Below are 19,079 nucleotides of genomic sequence, written 5' to 3'. Positions count from 1 at the left end.
AGAAATGAGATCAATGGAATCAAGATGTGAAAGTAAACTGTTTGATGTGTTTTTTTTCTTTTATTCGCAATCAGGGATTGTTTGTTCTAACAATAGTTACAGTAGTTTAACTTTGAATTAAAAGATTGTTATTTTCATAATAGATAATAAGATAAAAACAAATTATGAATTATGCATGTAGGTATGGGTAAGTATCAAGGAGAATTTCTCTGGTGAGTTTTTCCTTGAAGCACTCACTAGTTGTGTTTGGTTTGCTTTCAATTTGGACAAAATGTTGGATGTCATCCTATGGAATGGCAATTTTATTGTTGGTGATTTGGAACATTTTTAGTCTGCGTTTAAGGGAGACAGCTTATTGGGATCTCTGATTGCAGGGTCAATAGCAGGAATTGGCAGACTAATGGCAAGAAATACATTGATGCCAATCAGCTCGACATGAAGTACAAATTATTATGAGAAATTATTTTTTAGAGGCCTTCCTTCAACGTCGTAGGAAGGCATACCAGCAAAAATCAGAATGTTGACATTCTGTCGAGTTGGGAAATGGACAAACAGGACTTATCTAAGCTTACTCAACATGTATTGGCCCCGGTTACCTTACTAACAATATTTACATAGAATAACAATATGAAAGTATACACAATGTTCATCAAATGTCTGTATACGTGTTGGCTAACAGTAAACGATGAACGCGAAAGTAGAAGTGAGTAGCCAGAAAGGGTTGTATGTACAAACCTACAGATTACTTCCTAAACCGTAACAATACCATACCAATTCTAGGTCAGTCAGATTACTGGACATAAACACAGGCACTTGTTTCTATCCATTGGAAGACCCACTATCAACGTATATTTGCACTTGTTTCTATCCATTGGAAGACCCACTATCAACGTATATTTAAACTTGTTTCTATCCATTGGAAGACCCACTATCAACGTATATTTAAATATACGCTGATAGTGGGTCTTCCAACAGTCCAATGGATAGAAACAAGTGCCTGTGGACATAAATCTAAAATGTTGGTTTTTTTTTTCTCTCATAAATTCACGATTTTAATTACACGAACATATTTTCTTATTTAAAATGTAGTCGAACAGGACAAACCGTCTATGGGCAAACGGACCCGAGGTGATACCTACGAATGTACCCACCCCCCTTTTTTTTACAAAACAGTCTCACCACCACTGTTACTTTTCTGTGTCGATTCATCTTTTAAGCAGGGGAAGAGATATTCTCTTAGTGATGAGACTTCTTGGAAATGAGCAAATACAGAGAGCTGGCATGACATGGTTTGTATTTCTGTCGTTTCAAAAGTCTCAAATGAAAATCAATGTTTACGTTTCGAAACGGAAACGGAAGTTAAATATGGTTTTGGCGGGAAATGTTGAGTTTGTATTTTCTAAAATACTGTCAGTAAATGTCAGAACAACTGTCACAACTAGACATTAATCCAAGAATTACTCATGCATTGATAAAAGGTTAATATGTTTTTTAAGAGATTTTATTTTAAGTCAGTTTAAAATTTCTAGAGGAGGAGACACACACTCAAATTTTAAACTATTCAGAAACCAAAATTTTATCAACAATTACTGTGACAGTTATCATAACCTTTACTCATTGACCTTAAAAATATACAGAGGCGGATTTAGGGGGGGGCCCAGGGGGCCCGGGCCCCCCCCCTTTTTGGGAAAAAAATTTGGTTGCTTATATAGGGAATCACTGGAGCGGGCCCCCTCTTAGGTCCGTCAGTGGGCCCCCACTTATGAAAATTGATTCGCCACTGATATAAAGGGTCTTCTGGGACATAACAAACTTTAATAAATTTATATAGACAACAGAAAAATATTTATTAGCACAAACACATTTACATGGTTATATACCATGTATACAAAATTAAGACAATAAACTGACAATAGTTAAATTGATTATAATTTTATTAGAGTGACAGTGGTATTCACAGCGAAGAAAAAAAGACTATTAATATAAGTATATAAAAAAAATCACGTTTCATGTATCAAGGGTGTTGCTAAACGGCGGAAACGGAAAACGGAACGGAAACGGAAAGAAATATTAATATGGACGGAATTTAAGGGGGGAAAGAACTAAGAAAATCAATAAAGACTGAAATAACGAAATGACACAACAATTATGTTGACAATAGGATAGTAGCTAGATATCAAAGAAAATAGTAAACAGTTGTTTTAAATAAATAGCAGCTAAAATATACAAGAGGCTATAGAAGCACGTGCCACTAATCTAGGTCTATGTGCATCTTAAACAATGGGAACTCTCCAACATTATAGACTTGAATAGTTGATGAAAACTCTAAACACAAAGAGGATAAAAAAAAGTCGTCCTTTAAGGGCCGAGTGATCTAAGTAGTTACTACTGTCATCACTAGCCAGTCAACACTGAGGTTGTGAGCTAGAACCCCGCTCATGCGGGTGCACTCCACTCCAATCTTAATAGACTAGGATTGTCAGTTTCCTATCGAAGGTCAGTGGTTTCTCGGGCACTCCGGCTTCCGCCACCAATAAAAACTGGCCGCCACGAAATAGCCTAAGTACGGTGCTTAAAAGTGGCGTTAAAACACCAAAAATCAAATCAATCAATCCAATAACGAGTCAACTAAAGATTTTGTCGGACATGATACAACAACAAATGGAAGTTTTTAACGACCTTGAATGGCTATACAGCCCTTGCACGGTCGGACATGTTGACCTTGTCGTTTTGGTAATTTTTGCTATTAAAAATTTCTATCGATTTATTATATATATTTCAATATAATAGGCAAACATGGAAAGTGGTGAAAATCGTCATATAAAGGCAAAAACTCCTACAAGAAATCATTTGACCGTTTTGACGTGAAGGGAAATAAGGTAGAGCCCATCATTCTAAACATGTTTTTCACATCAGGTTTTCGCTATTCATAGCGGTTTTCAAAATACAGCACTTGTATTTTATCCCTATGCTTTAATTTTAGTCATGTTATCAAACACACTTGCTGAACTAGAAACGTCAATGATAATATATTGTTGCCAAGTTGACAAAAACTGTCAGACGACTTTCTAAAATGTGTTCGATAACATTAGGCCTAATAGTTTCAGAGATGATTTTTGGAAAGGTTAACAAAGACGAGAAAAGCTCAAATTGTAGGGCCAGGTCAAATAAATAAAAACTCAAAATATACCACCACTAAAGATTAAACCAGGCATACTAGCAGAAAACGACCATGACAGAGCAGCAACATTGAATGAACAATTCACCATAATTGTATCAACTAAGAAGTCTTTAGACATCAACTAAATATGTACCGTTCCATCAAAAATGCAAAGACACAATAACTTTAGTATGGTCGAGAAAAGAAATAGAATATCCAATTTGGACACAAAACATCAAATATAAGAAGGCCAACGGAAATAAGCCATAGGATGTCTAAACAATATATAATGAATAAGCGGCTATCATGTCATTATTCACCAATTTTTTTATCAATCATCAACACCAGCTTAATACCTTGTAAAAGTAAAACAACAGACATTTGTGCATTTGCGCTAAGTATCTCAAAAATACATTTTCTGTAAGATGCCCTAACATATAGTATACTCCAACAAAATACGTAACCGGCTAGATTTTTATAATATCATCATTGCTTTACGTAAATATCGCATTTGCAACTATGTGCTAAAACATCGATAAGGATACATGAACATGTTACAGATATATGTATGTTATATTTTGAAAAAGCCCCATATAAATTACTAAAATCGAAATTTAACAGTTATAGGAAACCTGGTAATACACAATGTTATGTTTACTCATTCCTATGTTTCCCGCAAGCAAAGCGTCGTGGTAAATTGGACAACACCAACAAGGTCCAACAGGCAGTTGATTCTGGGGTATCTCAAGGAACTGATCTGGGTCAGGTGTTATTTAGTAAATGATATCAATTATATCTTGGATAATCGGATGTTTGAAAATTGATAGAGAAGAATGAGTTTTCAGTTGTCTTGACATAGCATCAAAATATTTAAAAACTACCAATATGAATAAAAGTAACTTTTAAATTTCAACATTCCTTTAGTGTGAATGAATAAAAATTAATTTCTATGTTAACGGGTGTCACATGTGAAGCTGGATCTGTTTACTATTCAGGAGCAACTGAGATCATCCACAGTTTTTGATGGCGGTTCGAGTTGCTCAGCTTTAGTTTATATGTTGTGTTTTGTGTACTCGTGTTTGTCTAATGTCTTTTTGTCTTTTTGTCTTTTTTTTTCCTTTTTAGTAAAGACTTTGTCCATTTATTTTTGACTTGAGTTTTGAATGTCCCTTTGGTATCTTTCGCCTATCTTGAAATGTTTTCAACTATAGTAAAACAGCACACTAAATGAGTGACACTATTTTCAATTGTAATATTATGAAATTAAATTCACGGCTACTTGAGAATGATTGAATTTTCAGAGAAGACTTAAGGCAAGCGGCATGATATTTAAAGCAGTGTGGACAAATTGATTTTGAAAACCCTTCACTAGGACATGACTACAACTTACTTGGTTAAGGCACTGTGCAAATCGTATATCCATATAGGCTTCTAATAATACCAAACAGTGTACCTCAGTATAGTAATCGGGTGAGATTGGTTTTGTATTATGAGTGAGTGATTTTGCCAACTTTAACATAAAAATAAGTATTACAGTTTTTATTCTAGTCTTTTCCCGTGTATAAGAACATAGCCATCCATTAAAAAATCTTAATTAAAAAAAAAGACATTTTCCCTATTTATCTAAGTGAATTTGTCGACAAAGTTGATGTTTTCTTATCTCAGAATTACAAAAAATTGATGACCCACTATTTTTTCTTTCATATTCCGTTGTAACCCGATTGAAAGTACCAGTGTGCTAAATTATTAAAAAATGGGAGATATTCCATTCGGTATCGTGTTAGTATCTTAATACCAAACAGAGTACTTCAGTATTGTATCGGGTAAGAAAGTCCTTGTATAGTGAGTGATTTTGTCAATTTTTATATAAGAATAAAATTTCTATTCTAATTCCCGGGTTTCCTTATCGGTTTGTTGTCCATACACCATTGACCCATTAGGGTTCTTTTTACGTTTTCTTTCCATTAATCTTGATTCAAAGCAAGTAAAAAAAAATCAAAGAAAAAACCATGAAAAGCATTTCCTCAAAAGTTTATTACTTCACAGCCTATCTATAGAATCGAAGCCAATACCCAGACTATACTGAATCGTATGAACGTCATACGCATGAGCATGACCTTATCAAATATATATCAAAAAAAGTCTCATCATGTCACGGTACTGCTAATTATTTCAATTCTTTAGAGGGAGGATTGGGATCCCGCTAACATGTTTATCCCCGCCACATTCTGTATGTATGTGCCTGAACCAAGTCATGAGCCTGTAATTCATTGGTTGTCGTTTGTTGATGTATTTCATATTTGTTTTTTCGTTCATTTTTTTGTACATAAATTAGGCCGTTAGATTTCTCGTTTGAAATGTTTTACATTTGTCTTTTCGGGGTCTTTTATAGCTGACTATGCGATATGGGCTTTGCACATTATTGAAGGTCGTACAGAAACCTATAGTTTTTTTAATGTCTGTGTCATTTGGTCTCTTGTGGAGAGTTGTCTCATTGGCAATCCTATCACATCTCCTTTTTTTATATTTATGCTTTAAAATCTTTTATTTTAAATTTATTCCTCTGTTTTTCTTTCATGTAACATATTGTGTTATACTTTATAAAACATGCATATATATGTAGATAGAATAACCAAAAAGAACAGATGTTAATTCTTTCTGTTTCCGTTTTCCGTTCCGTATTCCGTTCTGTTTTCCGTTTCCGCCGTTTAGCAACACCCATGTATCAACAGTTTTGGGGTGCACAACTTTATTCCTCAATTTTAAAATTGCTGTGACTGTAGACTGGAGCTTTTGGCAGAATATAAAAACACATACATAACAGTATATTTATAAAGATCTATAAACAGTCAAAGAATGAATAAGATATATTAACATAAAACAAACTATGAGTATTGTTTTGCAGCAAAGATTGACACTTTTATGATTAAGTTGCTTACCAAAATCAAATGGACCTTATCCCAATGTAAACATTGAATGTGTATAGATCGAGAAGATCGTAATGACTTGTACAAACAATTGAGACAACTTTTCTTAAGATTGTTTAAAAAATCGTATAAAGACGTCCACTTTATAGTAAGAAATATTTATCTTTAAAATTTTTAACTTGCACAAAGAGACTTTTATATTGTTATATTCATGAAAAGACAATATTTCACATGAATTTTTCACGTGACGAGCAGCCTTCAGGATTAACTTTTGAGTCAACAAGCCTGAAACTCAATTTAAAAAAGAATTTAAGTTGGATTCTGTTAGCTTGTAGAGTTTACAAGCCTGGGCAATGGGCCTTGCAGTTAATTGTTAAGACTGCAACAGGAGACCAGTGTACATGAAAACTTAGAATGTGAAAAATCAGAATATTTGGAACTCCAAAAATTGGTGATTTTTTTTTATCAATATGCAGTTACAAATGTACATTTGTAAGATTGGTATTTTTTAAATTTCAGTTTTACAAGCTAACACAATATTATCTTGATAAATTACTAAAACATAAATCAAAGTGTATTTCATTTGTATGTATATTTCTAACAACACAGTCAATATAAATGTCTTTAAAATGTACAATATTTTAAATTGGGATTGTAGGTACAAATGTATAAATTATCTCCTTGTTTATTGTTATCTTTTTTGTTCATTTCAGCAAATATAAAAAAGTTTGAAACTGTTTTGAGTCTGTCCAATCCAGATATTCAAAGGTCAACAGGACTAAGTTCAGGAGATGTGTCATTACTAAAGAAAGCAGTTGCTAGAGCAGTTCCTAAACTGCCTTGTGTTTCAGGTGAACAATTAATGCAGCATGTGGTTTATCTTTGATTTTACATTGTGCAAAGATTTCATGATCCCACAACATGTTAAAGGGGAGATAATGGAAATGATGGGCCTGGGTTTACATGTACATCCTTTGGTAAATTCAATATCGGTTCTTGTTTTGTTAATTTGGATAATTTTGGTTTTTGCTTGCATTACTGTCAATGACTGTATATTCAGAAAATATTGCATTCATTTATATTTGAGATTTTATAAAAATAAATAAAAATGTGAATTTCGTTATTGTGATTGCAGGAAAATATGTATGTTGGTCCACATGATCTATGTATCAATAATCAGAATGCAAGTTTTTATTATAATAACCCAATTGTATTTTTCAAATATTACAGTAATTTACAGTAAATGAAATATTTTTTAATTCATATATGACCTCTGACATGTTATGGTTCATGTTTTCATTTTCAATCTAAAGATAAGTTCAGTTTTCAAACTATTTTTAAAGATATATCTATTCTTATATCTTTATTCTGTTGTCACCTGCGGATCCAGAAATTTTCATAAGTGGGGGCCCACTGACTGCCTAAGAGGGGGCCCGTTCTGTCACGCTTCAGTGATTCCCTATATAACCAACCAAAATTTTCCAACAAAAGGGGGGGGGGGGGGGGGGGGGCACACCCCTAAATGAGCCTCTGGTTGTATAATTGCAATGACTAAGTTAAATTGACAAAAAAGAGTTCTCATAGACGTTCAGTCATTATTATAAATCAGTAAAAACCAGGTGAAAACATTTCTTTCATTTGAAATTCTGATATTCATCCAATTCTGTAATCTGATCTATTTTTCTGCCTACTAGCTTTGGACATATGGGAAGAAAAATGTCCTAGTCAGCTGTCATTGAAGAAATTGACAACTGGATGTAAATCCATTGACGAAGCTTTACGTGGTGGACTTTTGTCTCATGGTATAACTGAAATATCAGGGGAGAGCTCTGCTGGTAAAACTCAGCTGTGTCTACAGCTTTGTTTGAATGTACAGCTGCCATTTACTCTTGGAGGATTGAGTGGAGGTAAGTGTAGGCAATATTAAATGTACAGCTGCCATTTACTCTTGGAGGATTGAGTGGAGGTAAGTGTAGGCAATATTAAATGTACAGCTGTCATTTACTCTTGGAGGATTGAGTGGAGGTAAGTGTAGGCAATATTTAATGTACAGCTGTCATTTACTCTTGGATGATTGACTGGAGGTAAGTGTAGGCAATATTAAATGTACAGCTGTCATTTACTCTTGGAGGATTGAGTGGAGGTAAGATAAGGCAACATTAAATGTACAGCTGCCATTTATTCTTGGGGGATTGAGTGGAGGTAAGAGTAGGCAATATTTAATGTACAGCTGCCATTTACTCTTGGAGGTAAGATTAGGCAACATTAAATGTACAGCTGCCATTTACTCTTGGAGGATTGAGTGGAGGTAAGTGTAGGCAATATTAAATGTACAGCTGCCATTTACTCTTGGAGGATTGAGTGGAGGTAAGTGTAGGCAATATTAGATGTACAGCTGTCATTTGCTCTTGCATCAAACTATAAGTTCTGGAATTTTTCACTTTTAAGTGACAGACAGCCGAGGATTGAGTGGAGGTAAGTGTAGGCAATATTAAATGTACAGCTGCCATTTACTCTTAGGGGATTGAGTGGAGGTAAGTGTAGGCAATATTAAATGTACAGCTGTCATTTACTCTTGGAGGATTGAGTGGAGGTAAGTATAGGCAATATTTAATGTACAGCTGTCATTTACTCTTGGAGGATTGACTGGAGGTAAGTGTAGGCAATATTAAATGTACAACTGTCATTTACTCTTGGAGGATTGAGTGGAGGTAAGATAAGGCAACATTAAATGTACAGCTGCCATTTATTCTTGGGGGATTGAGTGGAGGTAAGAGTAGGCAGTATTTAATGTACAGCTGCCATTTACTCTTGGAGGTAAGATTAGGCAACATTAAATGTACAGCTGCCATTTACTCTTGGAGGATTGAGTGGAGGTAAGTGTAGGCAACATTAAATGTACAGCTGCCATTTATTCTTGGGGGATTGAGTGGAGGTAAGAGTAGGCAGTATTTAATGTACAGCTGCCATTTACTCTTGGAGGTAAGATTAGGCAACATTAAATGTACAGCTGCCATTTACTCTTGGAGGATTGAGTGGAGGTAAGTGTAGGCAATATTAAATGTACAGCTGCCATTTACTCTTGGAGGATTGAGTGGAGGTAAGATATGGCAACATTAAATGTACAGCTGCCATTTACTCTTGGGGGATTGAGTGGAGGTAAGTGTAGGCAATATTAAATGTACAGCTGCCATTTACTCTTGGAGGATTGAGTGGAGGTAAGTGTAGGCAATATTTAATGTACAGCTGTCATTTACTCTTGGAGGATTGAGTGGAGGTAAGTGTAGGCAATATTCAATGTACAGCTGTCATTTACTCTTGGAGAATTGAGTGGAGGTAAGATAAGGCAACATTAAATGTACAGCTGCCATTTACTCTTTGGGGATTGAGTGGAGGTAGGTGTAGGCAATATTTAATGTACAGCTGCCATTTACTCTTGGAGGTAAGATTAGGCAACATTAAATGTACAGCTGCCATTTACTCTTGGAGGATTGAGTGGAGGTAAGTGTAGGCAATATTAAATGTACAGCTGTCATTTACTCTTGGAGGATTGAGTGGAGGTAAGTGTAGGCAATATTAAATGTACAGCTGTCATTTGCTCTTGGAGGATTGAGTGGAGGTAAGTGTAGGCAATATTAAATGAACAGCTGCCATTTACTCTTAGGGGATTGAGTGGAGGTAAGTGTAGGCAATATTTAATGTACAGCTGCCATTTACTCTTGAAGGTAAGATTAGGCAATATTAAATGTACAGCTGTCATTTACTCTTGGAGGATTGAGTGGAGGTAAGTGTAGGCAATATTAAATGTACAGCTGTCATTTACTCTTGGAGGATTGAGTGGAGGTAAGTGTAGGCAATATTAAATGTACAGCTGCCATTTACTCTTTGAGGATTGAGTGGAGGTAAGATAAGGCAACATTAAATGTACAGTAATTCAAGGTGGTGTACCTATGATTTCATTATATAAAAAACGCATATTTTTATATGTGTGTATATAAAAAAATTCTTGGTAAAGGGGTCTTATATATTTAAAGTGCCTTGAAAATCAACCTAACAATGTTCGGGTACATCTGATTCTTTACTTCATCTGAGCGTACTTTTTATTTCTCTTATGACAACACTGCCTAGCATTGGGCAGACGCCTTATCTCCTTCTCTAACTATAATTGATAAAAAAAAAAATCAGCTTTCATTTCGGAAGGTGTTACCTTCTCATAGGAATTAAACGAGGACATCTAGAGGCAATACTCAAAAGTGTTTTTAAGTGAACAGAAATTAACATTTACTCATCCCTTCAGTGTAATTGCAGGATGCTGTTCTATTATTAGAAGCATATATATAGATTTGCCTCACTTTCAATTACTTAGGTTTTGAGAAGTATACAAGTGTTCACCTGACATGGCATGGCATTTGACCTCAATTTCATTCTCTAGTAGCATACCTGTCAACCTGTGACAATGATAATGCAGGTCATGACCTGCATTGAAGAATGAAATCTCAGGTCATAATCCTTTTTCGAGCTGAATTTCAGTATTTAGGGGACATTTTTCTTATAATTCAAAGTTTCCAAAACATGTTCACTTGTTTAAGTAATCTAAAATTTGTCATTGCACTTTTAAAAGCTTTTGATAAATTTGTGTAACACTGCCTCATTTCCTTTTCTTATTGATCTTCATACAATGTACTTAATAGTTATCCCACGATGACGCGGTGTGTCAGTGTAAGATCACCCCGATGGCCGGAGGCCAGAGGGTGATCTTACACTGACACACCAAGTCCGAGTGGGATAACTATTTTACATCCCAGCTGTTTTAGATTAGATGAAAAATCATTTACAATTCATAAAATCTAGTTTAGAACGCCACACAACCATTATAATATACTTTATACATTACTATATGATTTATACCCTTTTTGACCCCCGAACACGATGAGTAGATGTCAAACAATGTCAACTCGCCCCACTGGCCAATCGGCCCAACCTATATCGCCACTTTATGAAAAAATCGCCCCACTCTTGTTTACCGATTCGCCCCACTTTTGAAAAAGTGTAAAATCAAACTGAACAATCACTGACAACTCACTTATTAACGAAAAGGGTTTAAACCCCACTGAATAAAGGTCTGCCAACTCGCCCCACTTATAAAAATATCTTGCTTCCTTTAAGTAGGTTAAACTAATTGAACGTATCCAGTTATCCTGGTGTAGTGGTTGTGTCGTGGCTTGATATGCTAAAGGTCTTGAGTTCGAATCCCAGCATATACACTGGATTTTTTCTACGTGAATTTTGATAGATAGTCTTTTCCGTATAATTGTATATTTAATTATAAGTTTTATAGTGGATTTGACATTCCCGCCAAAATGTTACAGAACAAAGGATAGCATGCATAACAAAGAAACTCAAACTGGGGTGATCTGGTTGGGGTGATCCGGCTCAGATCACCCCTGTTAGAACAAAGGAGCTGGGATGTAATACATTTGATTATCCATTACATGCATGATATTGACTTCAACCTCAAACATCATTGCTAATTTTTTATTCTTCAATTGGAACTATGTGAAGTCAATAACTGGCTTTTTAGCCCTTAAACATCTGATTGAACACCCATGTCTTGAAATTACAGTATAGTAAAATAAAGTTAAACAGTTAAAGGAAGTATAGATGAAAAAATAATTTTCAACTACATATTTTATAATTGTATAAAGGTATGAAAATAATGAAAAGTAATATTTTAATATGTATTTGAATTCTTTTTGTACAAGATTTAATCTTTTTTACCCCCAAAAACGTAAATATAAGGAACAATTTTAATGGTGACAAAAAAGGGGAAGTAACTACGTTGTACACAAATTATTTACGACTTAAAGCTAAGGTAATTGGTGTTATTAACGGTGTGTTGACACCAAAGCTGTCAAGTGAAGCCATGCACATAATGGGTCACTAAATTTGACAGTTTACACAGCTACATGTAGCTGAACTTCCTGTTCATGAAAGAATTACGAATTTGCCGGTATTTCAGAAGAAAATCACTTATGAAATCAATCTCTAGGATAAGAAATCCAGGTCAAAACGGGTAATTTTCGTTATTCTCGGGTTATTGAATGACCCGGCAGTTGTCCCGGTGATCCCTCAGAATTGTGAAAAATCTCATGTCACACCCGTGGAATACGGGTCAGTTGACAGGTATGTAGTGGTTTAGTTAAGATTTCAGTATTAGATGTGCTCCTCAGTCACTATGCAGAATAGGTCAATTATCATTTCGGTCAAACATAAATATAAGGCGGTCACTATGATTAGCTCGGTTATTAGATAGATGTTTCCAGGATTTAATTAGCTATTCAGTACATACATATTAATTATAGTCAAGCAGTCAATATTTGATATGTTAATTTGTTTGAAACACTATCTTTTATTTTCATTAAATATCCTATATTTTACACTTATAATATGTTTCAGGGGCAGCCTATATTTGTACAGAAGATGTGTTCCCAAACAAACGTCTTCATCAGATGATCCAATATTTCAATCTTAAAGTGAATTCATTGTCAAACAAAATACAGTATGGAGACAACATATTCATAGAACATATTTCTGATATTGTAAGTACATGTATCACAGTTTGATTTATGAAAACAGGGTTGACATAACTTTTAAAATCAACTTCTCCTTCTGGCAAATGACCACAAAATTTTACTTGTTAAAAATGGAAAACAGCTTGTCCAAATTTAAATTTCTGATAAAAAAAATGTTATTGATATCAGTTTTCTGTTTTCAAGAAACTTCTAGATTATTTTTTCCAGAATCTGCCTTCAGATAGATCTGTGTGAGAAAGAATGCACGTGAATCAATATGTTAAAGGTTGCACTTTGTAAATACAGCTGTTTCTCAAACCACGCCTCTTTTGGAGAGATTTAGAATATTCATAGAAAATTAATTTTGTTTACATACTGGTTCCCAGTTATGCTCTCTGTGTTCCATCTCATAGAGACATAACTTGGGAATGTTACCAGTAAATATAATGTGCATATTGTTTACATTGAAATCTGTGGTAACCCTTCATTCGAGGTAGGGGTAGTTAAGAAAATTAGTGTTAGTTTAAACTCTGAAAGTTCAGGGCATATAAACGTTGAAAATATGCCCCACAGCCCTATATTTTGACCTTTGAAAAAAATTGTAGTGCATATGAACTTTCAATTCTAGGATAAGATTTTTTTCAAAACTTCATAGTAAAAGTGGTACAGTTTTAGCCGTAAAAGGAGTTCCTATGGGAAATTGCATTGTCAATATTTACAGAAATGCAACCTAAAACAATGCATTTTGGTTATTTTTCTATATTTCTGAAGTGATTATTTAATTGCCACATAGGCAAAGTACAGCTAGCTTATAGTCACCTGATTGTGACATTTCATTTGTTCATGGCAATTGAACTAATATTTATGTTGAACTCTGTTAAACCACAGAAGCTTCTTAAAATGAAAAGAGGAAGGAAATACTATTACAGCTGTATAGTCCCATTTAGTTGTACATAGAATGGAAACAGTACTATGGCATTTGGTCTCTGGTTGAGAGTTGTTTCATTGGCAATTATAACCAATCTTATTTTTTTATTTTCCAAAAAAATGCCTCACATCAGCAATCAGCAATCAACATCCAACTCATAAAAAAAAATACACATACAAAAAAAACAACATAATATAGATTGCTAAGGTAGCAATACACAGTTAGGAGTTTAGTTTAGCATTTTGGCCCAGGTGGATTTTTCAAATATGAAAGTTATTGTGTAATAAAATTCCTTTTTAGACAGCTGCATACTAATTTAGCCTTCAAAGATGGTTTATAAGAACATTAAGATTATTTTTTACATGTTTTATGGGCTATTTTCTGTTTGACTCTCCGTATTATTATAGCTAAAAATACTGCAAACGTGTGCGATTACATGTACACGATTTGAAATTAACAGTTTATTTTACGTTTTCAACTGTTCAACACATGTCAAACAGTTTTCTCTCTGAATTCTTATAAAATATTATTTTAAGAACAGATACATTTTTGAATCATGATTTTAGCTATGAAAGACAGTGAAACCGTATTTTAACTTTTCATAATTGATTATTATTTTTGTTTTAAAAGGTTCTTGGACTTGGTTTAATTTTAAAGTCTTTGAAATGCAGCATAATTTGATCCATGTCAAATCTTCAATTCATTTAGACCTACCAGAATAAACATAGCTCTTATGCCATTAACTTATGGTCCTTATGTCATGATTTTTTATGACAATGTCAATTTGCATAGGTACACATGTAAATAAAAAAGTATTTCAGACTACACGCATGGCAAGACAAGGACTTACACGTACTTCCTTAGCAATTGTCATGCAAAAATGATTAGAAAAGTAACAAAAAGGTGTAGATTCTTAGAATATTTTATTCATAAAAAGTATAAACGCGATCTGTCGATTTTCCCTGAAGTCTCCCTGTTGGGTCTTCACTTCTCCCTGTTTGGCTGCCAGGGAGAAGTGACTTCTCCCTATAATTTTGAAGTGTGGTGACCCCTGAGCTAGACTGGCCATCGATCCAGAAATTAATGTAATGTTTACAAACACTTTTTTTCTACACAAAGTTTTTCACACAATTTTACAAAAAAATGAGACCAAATACATATGGTTTTCATTCGATTTATTGAAAGATATATGTAAACAGTTTCAGAAAAGGTATGGCTTCAAACGATTGAAATTCTACTTTTGGCCAAATTTTGGGGAAATATGTGACATCTTTTCCCCCCTTTTTGCAATATTTTATAGCTAATAAATGCAGATTGTTGCCATGGATACACCCAAAAGTAATTATATTTTACCATTTTATATACTGGATATAAAAACTATGGAAGATTCTGATTACATGCATATGCACATATATGACACAAACAGTAAGCTTAATAGTGCAAGAAAGCAATGAAAAGGGGATGGGAAAATTTATGAGGGAAAATTTTTATATTTTTTCCTAACTGTTTATTGCTATCTTATGGCATACTTACCAGGCTCAGAATTGTATAATTTAAGACTTTTCATACAACAAATCCATTGATATATAGATTCTAAATCAACTTCTGAGGGAATTGAGTGTTTAAGAAGGACAATACATGTCAATTTCATTGTTAACAGTCCTTAACAACCAAAATTAGACATTTTGACACTTGTAAGGCTTATTTTTGTATTCTATTGGCTTAACCCTTGCTTCTGAAGGATTGCGCTTTATGTAGTAGCCTAAGTATTAAACGCTTTGTATTTTTTCTTGCGTATGTACCAAATTATTATTTTTATCAAGATTTCATGTTACATTTTGACATATTTTAAATGTTTAGTTGATTCAGCTGTAAAAAATGGTTCCCTATTACTAAGTTTTTTAATCAAGTCTTTGGTATGCAATAAAGAGGGTGGTAAAGGGTTATTTTCGTGCAACGTGATCGCCGTTTTTTATTTCACGTTCAACGTGTTTTTACTTTTTTATTTGACGTACAGTCGTGCAAGACGGGTGCCTCGTTCAACGTGTTCTGCTTATTTAATTTTACGTGCATCGTGATTTTCAAAGTCTTATTTTGCGTGCTCGGTATTTTTCAAATAAAATTCAAACACTTGGCAGGGATTGTCAAGAAATACTTTTTTAAAAGCCGTAAACCAATTATATCATAAATGAGTATACTAAATCGGGAATATCAAGTAAAACAAAGAGTTAATATATACAAGAAGGTCACAAAAGGTTCAAATAAAAGTATTTATTTTTTTGTGCAACGTTCATTACAGAAATTATTTCACGTTCAACGGGAAATTATGTCTTATTTCACGTTTTTTTCGTGCAAGCACCCCCCCCCTTTACCACCCTCAATAAACATAAAGATTAACATTTTTGTGCTTGAAATTGCTAAATTTTGTACAATTTTGCATCATTAGAGATCTTATTAGGATTTTCAACATTAAAAAACTGACAAAAGAGGTACATTTATTAAGGTTTTGCCAAAAATTGAGGTAGAAATGAGATTTTACACTTTGACTTGGCACCGCTCTTTCAATCAGTTGTTGTCGCGTTTCAGTGTCAACTGCTAACCTTCATAAAATATTCATTACTCAACCAATTTTCAAAAATAAAAGGGTATTTTACTCGTTCTAGCTAGCAGAACACAGAAATTTAGTTAAAAGGGAGAATTTGAAAAAAAATTTTACTATTAAGGTAGCAATACCCAGTTAGGAGTTTAGTTTCGCATTTTGGCCCAGGTGGATTTTTTCAAATATGAAAGTTATTGTGTAATAAAATTCCTTTTTAGACAGCTGCGTACTAATTTAGCCTTCAAAGATGGTTTATAAGAACATCAAGATTATTTTTTACATGTTTTATGGGCTATTTTCTGTTTGACTCTCCGTATTTTCATTAAGCTAGACCGGCTATCGGTCCAGAAATTAATGTAATGTTTACAAACACTATTTTTCTACACAAAGTTTTTCACACAATTTTACAAAAAAATGAGACGAAATACATATGATTTTCATTGGATTTATTGAAAGATATATGTAAACAGTTTCAGAAAAGGTATGGCTTCAAACGATTGAAATTCTACTTTTGGCCAAATTTTGGGGAAATATGTGACATCTTTTCCCCCCTTTTTGCAATTTTTTATAGCAAATAAATGCAGATTTTTGCCATGGATACACCCAAAAGAAATTATATTTTATCATTTTACACTGGATATAAAATCTATGGAAGATTCTGATTACATACATATGCACATATATGACACAAACAGTAAGCTTAAAAGTGCAAGAAAGCAATGAAAAGAGGATGGTAAAATTTATGAGGGAAACTTTTTATATTTTTTCCTAACTGTTTATTGCTACCTAACGTGGAAGTGTAATAACGGTAGACATTCCATACATTTTATGTAAATGTAAAATATTAGCTAATATTTGTTTATGCTGTCTGTTTTGTTTTCTAGAGTGGATTGAAATACTGCATTCAAAAGAGATTACCTATATTGCTTTCCAAAGGAGATATTAAACTAGTAGTTGTTGATTCAGTTGCTAGTCTGTTCAGATGTGAATACGACCAAAAAGATATGGTTCAGAGATCAAAAGACCTTGCATCCATGGGGGCTTGTTTACATCAGCTCAGTAACCAGTATAATATTCCTGTAGTATGTGTGAATCAGGCAAGTTAACATCTCAAATGTAACCACCATATTTGTTTTTATTTTGTGGAATACTGATGTGTATATTGTAAAGTTTTAGATTTCAATATTTTACCTTGTTTTTACATAAGTCAGGCCCTTCGTATTTCATTTTGATAGTTATATATTTGACAAATTTGACAACGAGTGGAAGTTTAAACAACCTTTACTACCAGTGAGGGTCTTGCTTTTTTTTTTTTATATTTTTCATGTCTGGCCCTTTTTTTGCCTCATTTTTTTCATTGTCGAAGGCTGTACAGTGACATATAGTTGTTAACATGTATGACAGTGTCAAATACTTATTTGAAGATCTTTGTTGCTGATCATTTTTACTGTTCAAAGTTTCAGATATTAATAGGTAAAGAATAAATTAAGAGAATACTAACTGTGGTAATACTAAATATGAAATGAAAACCATTATATTTAAATGTATTAATTTGCTTTATTGCTTCATTAATCACAGGTAACAGATTCAATGGATGTTAAAGACAGGCACAGAAAGCATATTCCATCCCTGGGTCTTACATGGTCCAATCAAGTGACTACTAGGATAACCTTGACTAGAACTAACCAGCATGTGACAATTCCAAAACATTTCATAAACAATTTGGTGATTGGTGGATTTGAAACATGTGTTAGAGACTTAGAAGTCATCTTTGCCCCACATTTACCCATGTTAAAACTACCTTGTATAATAGATCAAGAAGGATTTAAAGGATGGACTTGTTAATATTTTATTAAAAAAGATTATTATTTATTGCTTGTTTCATTGTATAGTTCAATAGGTTATTTGCAGTTGTATATGCATTTCTTTTTTTCTGCAATCAAACATTTTACTGTTCAAGTAAACTAAAACTTGTACACATTATGGGTAATTTGTACAATATTTATATGCTGTGTGATTTTCATCTGGTTATTTTTTTTAGAGAGGCAATTTTAAAATAATTTTAATCAAAGACTTTGTCTGCCTGTTTGTTCTTCCATCCAATGCACCAAATTACTCCGCAACTATTTGACAAAAGGCTTTCACACTTGGTAGGAATATTTGTCATTGTCTTATTTACCTATTTTGTGCATGATTCAAACTGTTCTAGTTTTCTAGTTGGAATTGTCATTTCAGGGCATTAATAGCTGACTATGGTTTTTGTTCATTTTTGAAGGCTGTACAGTGACCTATATATGATATAGTTGTTAACTTCTATGTCATTTTGGTCTCTTGTGCAGATTTGTCTCATTGCCAATCATACCCCATCTTCTTATTTTTATACGCCATTTTGTAGAATTTATTTGATTCCATGTTGTTAAATTTCAGGGGTTTATACATAGAAGCATAAAGAACTGTTACTCTTCATGATGGGGTTAATTCACAACTGGACTTCCAATCTCTTTTTCATGAATTTTGTATGAAATTTTAATTTTTCATTAAGTTCTTATGCCATTTATAATTGACAAAATACTTGATGAGTAGATGTTGGCTTTATGATGATTTTTGAGATTTAAAGTGTCTATTTATCTATTATAATTTTTATCATGTAAGTCTAAACGTGAAAAATGGTCAAAATTGTCATTAAAGAAAAATAACTACAATCAGGAGTCATCGAACTATTTTCCTCCAGTCTTAATTGTAGATGTGGCATTGTCGATAATTTTTGCCTATTTAAGTTTCTGACTGATGATTTCAACAATGCAGTCTTTTCTATAACAGTTTTCAAAAATAATAGGCAAAACTAAAAACAAAACTGCACACGCTGAAATGTCTCGCCTTCTTTACTAACCAT

The 19,079-nt window shown here is 33.5% G+C and overlaps 2 protein-coding genes across 2 annotated transcripts in view; one reads left to right on the top strand and one right to left on the bottom strand.

Annotated features, from left to right (window-relative positions):
• LOC143067553 (rab3 GTPase-activating protein non-catalytic subunit-like) overlaps window positions 1–1,364 on the bottom strand; it is a 49,103-nt gene extending 47,739 nt beyond the window's left edge. The window contains exon 1 of the mRNA XM_076240894.1: window positions 1,180–1,364. Coding sequence (XP_076097009.1) covers window positions 1,180–1,288 — 109 coding nt within the window. The 5' untranslated portion in view covers window positions 1,289–1,364. The remainder of the gene's footprint in view (window positions 1–1,179) is intronic.
• On the top strand, window positions 1,365–18,058 carry LOC143067554 (DNA repair protein XRCC3-like). Its single transcript, XM_076240896.1, has 6 exons — window positions 1,365–1,478; window positions 6,801–6,938; window positions 7,782–7,994; window positions 12,544–12,686; window positions 17,071–17,283; window positions 17,765–18,058. The coding sequence occupies exons 1-6, from the start codon at window positions 1,418–1,420 to the stop codon at window positions 18,029–18,031; spliced, it is 1,035 nt and encodes a 344-aa protein (XP_076097011.1). The 5' UTR covers window positions 1,365–1,417; the 3' UTR covers window positions 18,032–18,058.
• The last annotated feature ends 1,021 nt before the right edge of the window (window positions 18,059–19,079 follow it).

Source organism: Mytilus galloprovincialis, chromosome 3, assembly GCF_965363235.1.
Source record: "Mytilus galloprovincialis chromosome 3, xbMytGall1.hap1.1, whole genome shotgun sequence".
In the NCBI taxonomy this organism is placed as follows: domain Eukaryota; kingdom Metazoa; phylum Mollusca; class Bivalvia; order Mytilida; family Mytilidae; genus Mytilus; species Mytilus galloprovincialis.
Note: the sequence above shows the minus strand (reverse complement) of the source record. Positions and strands in the feature narration are given on the sequence as shown.